General features: G+C 54.3%; 1 protein-coding gene across 1 annotated transcript in view; it reads right to left on the reverse strand.

The window, feature by feature from the left end:
- Window positions 1–3,099, reverse strand: part of PTK7 (protein tyrosine kinase 7 (inactive)) — a 535,321-nt gene extending 532,222 nt beyond the window's left edge. Inside the window, exon 1 of the mRNA XM_069236405.1 lies at window positions 2,953–3,099. Coding sequence (XP_069092506.1) covers window positions 2,953–2,998 — 46 coding nt within the window. The 5' untranslated portion in view covers window positions 2,999–3,099. The remainder of the gene's footprint in view (window positions 1–2,952) is intronic.
- Between the last annotated feature and the right edge of the window lie 3,095 nt (window positions 3,100–6,194).

Genomic DNA, 6,194 nt, shown 5'->3' on the forward strand with positions numbered 1-6,194 from the left:
GTACATGTAGAAGGCACTGCCCGCGCAGGGTACAGGGGCTGTGTACACCTACAATGCACTGCACGGCTACATGACAAGGCTGTGGATGCTAGAACGCAGTGGCTGGCGCTGCTGTAATCCCACTAGCCGCAGTATTGGGGACCCCCCGAATGATATGCATTTCTACATCCCAGATGCATTTATACACCATTTACTGAACCCTATGTGCTGAAAATGTAGGTAACATGCACTCCTACATTCTAGGGGTTCGTGCTGCATACACCCCGTTAGCACATACACAGGCACGGTTACACAATGTTTATGTTAGGACAGCAAGCACAGCTTTAAGATATGTCATGTATGTCACAGACCAGTGTCCATCTTTTGCATAACGAGAACATACACTGGAAGCATATTTATAAATGACACTCATACATCTGCTTATTTCTTAATTAACTAACAACCAATTGATGTTCTGGAGCCAACTATAAAGTATACAGCACACCAGTGCTCTCTAATATGAAACATTTGCCTCTATGTCAGCACTGTCCGGACCTTTGTACTGAACCCGCATATCACAAAGGGCAACCATCAGCTCTTATTCAAAAGGAGAGCCACAACCCCAGCAACTGCCCAAGCCCCCAGGAGGGGCTCAAACACCATGCACTTCTATATTATCTAAGACATGGGTCTCCGACGATTTCTGTAATAAGAGCTACTTATGCTCCAGGAAACTCACGAAGAGCTTATAGTATTAATGTTGTAATAGTGATATCATATGACATAAAACAAGATTGCGTTAGTGGCCACCATATGCAAGATTACTACCAGGGATTACCTCAGTGCATCAGGCATGATTGCCAGCACTAATGTTAAAAAACGCGTTGCCAATTTGGAATGTCTCTACATGGGTAGCATGTAAAAGCCATAGCTGCAATGCCTCTGGTACTAAGGTAATAACTTGTTTAAAAATGATCTGCAATGACACACAATTTACACTAAATATGCGCTTTAAATATATTTTAGAAATACAAATCATTTTTCTTCAAATATCAGTTGATTTCTTAGAAACACATTTTTGTCTCAAATACAAACTAAAGGTGTGGTCATGACCGCCGTTGGTTTGGTGGTCCGACAGCCAAATTAAAAATCTGGCAGCTGGACCGTCAAACGACTGACATCTCTGACAGGAACATTGTCTCCGACAAGCTGATAGCAGTGCAAATCAGAATCTGCCAGGGCGTCGTTGAACTCAGTGATGTCCTGCTGATTACGACCTTGTTCTCCGTCGGCCTTTTCATGGATGAATAGGCTGCCGGAGAACAGGTGCAGGGGGGACCCCTGCACAGCACCCTCGTAATGTACACTGACTGACACCCCCGTTGGGTATAGAGCCCCATGCCTACCAATCCTGTCCTCCCCTGGCACTCACATCGTAACCTGCCCTCTTCATTGGAGTGCCAGCCCCTGCACAGCAGCACATTCAACAATGCACCTTCTCATTTGCACTCCATGCTAGGCACCCATGGCAGGCCTATTGACTGCCCTGCTGCAATGCCCTCCCCTGTGCATGGCCCCGTACTCTGCACATCCCATCCTACAGAAAGCAGTAGCCCCAGACTGCACAGCACCCTGTGAAATGCCCTCCTTGTGCTGTACACCAAGGGCGAGGAGCCAGTCTTTTACTTTAATTCCCATCTCTTGGATGCCCCTCTGCACTGCCCAGGGCAGGCGTGTCAGACTTCATGCTTGCAATGCCCCCCTGTGCATGACCACATACTCTGCACATTCCATCCTACAGAAAGCAATACCCCTACTGCACAGCACCCCCTGCTTTACCCATCCGGACAGAGCTGGGCACCCCGGGTGAAAAGTTAGCTGTATGTGCATGGCTCCATACACTGGCCACCCATCCTACTGGACGCAGTGTCCCAGACTGCACAGCACCCACTTGCAATGCTCTCCCCTGAGCTGTGCACCCCAGGTGAAGAGTCAGCTGCCTGTGCCTAGTGACCGCAGTGCCCTCCCCTGTGCACCCCCTGCAGCGCCCTCTGTGCTGTGCACCCCCCTGCAGTGCCCTCCCCTGTGCACCCCGTGCAGCGCCCTCTGTGCTGTGCACCCCCTGCAATGCCTGCCGTGCACCCCCTGCAGTGCCCTCCCGTGCACCCCCTGCAGTGCCCTCCCGTGCACCCCCTGCAGTGCCCTCCCGTGCACCCCCTGCAGTGCCCCCTCCTGTGCACCCCCTGCAGTGTCCTCCCTGTGCACCCCCTGCAGTGCCCTCCCCTGTGCACGCCCTGCAGTGCCCTCCCCTGTGCCCCCTCCTGTGCACCCCTGCAGTGCCCTCGCCTGTGCCCCCTCCTGTGCACCCCCCTGCAGTGCCCCCACTGTGCTGTGCCCCCCCTGCAGCCCCCTCCTGTGCACCCCCTGCAGTGCCCCCTCCTATGCACCCCCTAGTGTCCTCTGTGCTGTGCACCCCTGCAGTGCTCCCCCTGCAGCCCCCTCCTGTGCACCCCTGCAGTGCCCCCTCCTATGCACCCCCTAGTGTCCTCTGTGCTGTGCACCCCTGCAGTGCTCCCCCTGCAGCCCCCTCCTGTGCACCCCTGCAGTGCCCCCTCCTATGCACCCCCTAGTGTCCTCTGTGCTGTGCGCCCCCTGCAGTGCTCCCCCTGCAGCCCTCCCTGTGCACCCCCTGCAGTGCCCCCTCCTGTGCACACCCCGGCAGCCCCCTCCCCCCGTGCACCCCGGTGCTGGGTCACCCGCCCTGCACCCCCCTGCTGGTGCCCCGCTGCTGCACTGCCCCTCTGACACCCCCCAGCGCCTCCTGGCCCCCGGCGCAGCGCCAGCCTCGGGGTGCACGGACGCCCCTCCTGCACCGGCGGCTGCCCCCTGACCTCGCCCCCTCCTCTGCGCCCGCGGAGGGGGGGGGGGGCGAGCTCGACGGCCCCTCCCCGTAGGAAGCCTCCCCGCACTCACCCAGCAGAACCAGCAGCGCTGTCCCCGCGGCGCTCCCGTCCTCCATGGCCGCCGCCGCCTCTCACTGCCTCTCCCGGAGCCGCCGACCGTCCGCCGCCACTGACCCCAGCCGTCGGAGCGCGCGGCCACACCCGCCCACCCGCGTGACGTCCGACCCCGCCGTCCAATGGGGCGCAGGCTCCGGGGCCGATCCGAAGAGCCCCCGCCCACTCACACAACTACACCGGTCTGACGTCACGCTCTAGGCGGAACTTCAACCACAAACTCGCAAGCTGGTGGAGCCCGCCCACTGCTTGCCCCGCCCCCTAGCGGAGCGCTCCGCCTGCGCGAGACCGGAAGCCGCTTTGTATTCTATGGCAACTACTTCTGAGCGTCTCGTTCAGAGCCCCGCCCCTAGCGCTCGAGAACCCGATGCCACCTGAGAGTAACACAGGGCTGACGTCACTACCGCCGACGTAGACATGGAGGACGGACTGAGGCGAGTGCCGGGGCCGCCGCCATCTTGTCTTCTTCCCCTGCCAGCGCCTCGAGGCCAAGCTTCGCGGTGCTGTAAACACGAAAACTTTGAAAACCTTCACTTGCGCCGACGTTACCGTGCGGGCCTCGCCCCTCCCACCACTTCCAAGCTGCTCCCAGTAGTAGGAAGCACAGTTGTCACGTTGTCAGCCTCCTAATGTGTGACATTCCAAACACACAGAGCCCTTCTATGAGTGACAGAGTGCCCAATGCGTGACACTATGAGTGACACTTTTACACCAGCAAACCAAGCTATAGAGTCTATCTAAAAAGAAAAAAAAACTAAACTCAGAGCTGCCATGTTTTCTCTCTGCCAGGGTCCGACATTTCCCCCTTCTCCCTGTCTCAGCAAAGACTACAACTCCCAGAATCCATTAAAAATCCTGTACTAGAGCAGCACATCACGCATGAGCTGGGAACCCCGGCAGCTATGGCACTACCTCTGTGGCCGCTTTATCATGCATCGACTGAGGAAGTTACTCCTACTTGCCAACTGACCCGATAAGGCTCCAGCTCCATGGACTCAGTTTCCTCAGGGGATAAGACATCTTCCTGAGAAGAGAGGTTCTGTTTCTTGTGCTGTGTTGAAGATGGTTCCCCAGCCTTCTTTCCTTTTCTCTTGGAATGTTGGGCCATTATTCCAGACTCCAACACTTCTTTTTCACCCTGAACACACACATCTTGACACACACCAGTTCAGGGATACCCAGAAAGGCTGCATGGGTCTTGAGCTCTACCCCAGCCCCCATGCTGAGTACTCCAGATCATTCCCAACAAACACTCTACTGGGATTGCAGAGGAGACTACCACCTGTTTCAGACCAGTGACCCCTCCCCATTCTAAAGTTACCATTAACTGCATGTATTCACTGCATCGAATGATTACATGTAATCATTGCATCTACTCACTGTATCTAATCACTGCATATAATCACTGCATTTAATCAGTGTAGGAGGCTGGACTGGCTTGTAGTGAGTACCAAGGGGTACTTGCACCTTGCACCAGGCCCAGTTATCCCTTATTAGTGTATAGGGTGTCTAGCAGCTTAGGCTGATAGATAATGGTAGCTTAGCAGAGCAGCTTAGGCTGAACTAGGAGACGTGTGAAGCTACTACAGAACCACAAGTGTCACTTGCACAATGTCATAAGAAAACACAATACACAGTTATTCTAAAAATAAAGGTACTTTATTTTTATGACAATATGCCAAAGTATCTTAGAGTGTACCCTCAGTGAGAGGATAGGAAATATACACAAGATATATATACACAATAGCAAAAATATGCAGTATAGTCTTAGAAAACAGTGCAAACAATGTATAGTTACAATAGGATGCAATGGGGAAACATAGGGATAGGGGCAACACAAACCATATACTCCAAAAGTGGAATGCGAACCACGAATGGACCCCAAACCTATGTGACCTTGTAGAGGGTCGCTGGGACTATTAGAAAATAGTGAGAGTTAGAAAAATAACCCTCCCCAAGACCCTGAAAAGTGAGTGCAAAGTGCACTAAAGTTCCCCAAAAGACAAAGAAGTCGTGATAGAGGAATAATGCAGGAAAGACACAAACCAACAATGCAACAACTGTGGAGTTCCAATCTAGGGTACCTGTGGAACAAGGGGACCAAGTCCAAAAGTCACAAGCAAGTCGGAGATAGGCATATGCCCAGGAAATGCGAGCTGTGGGTGCAAAGAAGCTTCTACTGGACAGAAGAAGCTGCGGTTTCTGCAGGAACGAAAAGGGCTAGAGACTTCCCCTTTGGTGGACGGATCCCTCTCGCCGTGGAGAGTCGTGCAGAAGTGTTTTCCCGCCGAAAGAACGCCAACAAGCCTTGCTAGCTGCAAATCGTGCGGTTAGCGTTTTTGGATGCTGCTGTGGTCCTGGAGGGACCAGGAGGTCGCAAATTGGACCAGGAGAGAGAGGGGACGTCGAGCAAGACAAGGAGCCCTCTCAGCAGCAGGTAGCACCCGGAGAAGTGCCAGAAACAGGCACTACGAGGATGCGTGAAACGGTGCTCACCCGAAGTTACACAAAGGAGTCCCACTTCGCCGGAGACCAACTTAGAAAGTCGTGCAATGCAGGTTAGAGTGCCGTGGACCCAGGCTTGGCTGTGCACAAAGGATTCCGCCGGAAGTGCACAGGGGCCGGAGTAGCTGCAAAAGTCGCGGTTCCCAGCAATGCAGCCCAGCGAGGTGAGGCAAGGACTTACCTCCACCAAACTTGGACTGAAGAGTCACTGGACTGTGGGGGCCACTTGGACAGAGTTGCTGGATTCGAGGGACCTCGCTCGTCGTGCTGAGAGGAGACCCAAGGGACCGGTAAAGCAGCTTTTTGGTGCCTGCGGTTGCAGGGGGAAGATTCCGTCGACCCACGGGAGATTTCTTCGGAGCTTCTGGTGCAGAGAGGAGGCAGACTACCCCCACAGCATGCACAAACAGGAAAACAGTCGAGAAGGCGGCAGGATCAGCGTTACAGAGTTGCAGTAGTCGTCTTAGCTACTTTGTTGCAGGTTTGCAGGCTTCCAGCGCGGTCAGCAGTCGATTCCTTATCAGAAGGTGAAGAGAGAGATGCAGAGGAACTCGGCTGAGCTCTTGCATTCGTTATCTAAAGTTTCCCCAGAGACAGAGACCCTAAATAGCCAGAAAAGAGGGTTTGGCTACTTAGGAGAGAGGATAGGCTAGCAACACCTGAAGGTGCCTATCACAAGGAGTCTCTGACGTC

This window comes from Pleurodeles waltl, chromosome 5 (assembly GCF_031143425.1).
Source record: "Pleurodeles waltl isolate 20211129_DDA chromosome 5, aPleWal1.hap1.20221129, whole genome shotgun sequence".
NCBI lineage: Eukaryota > Metazoa > Chordata > Amphibia > Caudata > Salamandridae > Pleurodeles > Pleurodeles waltl.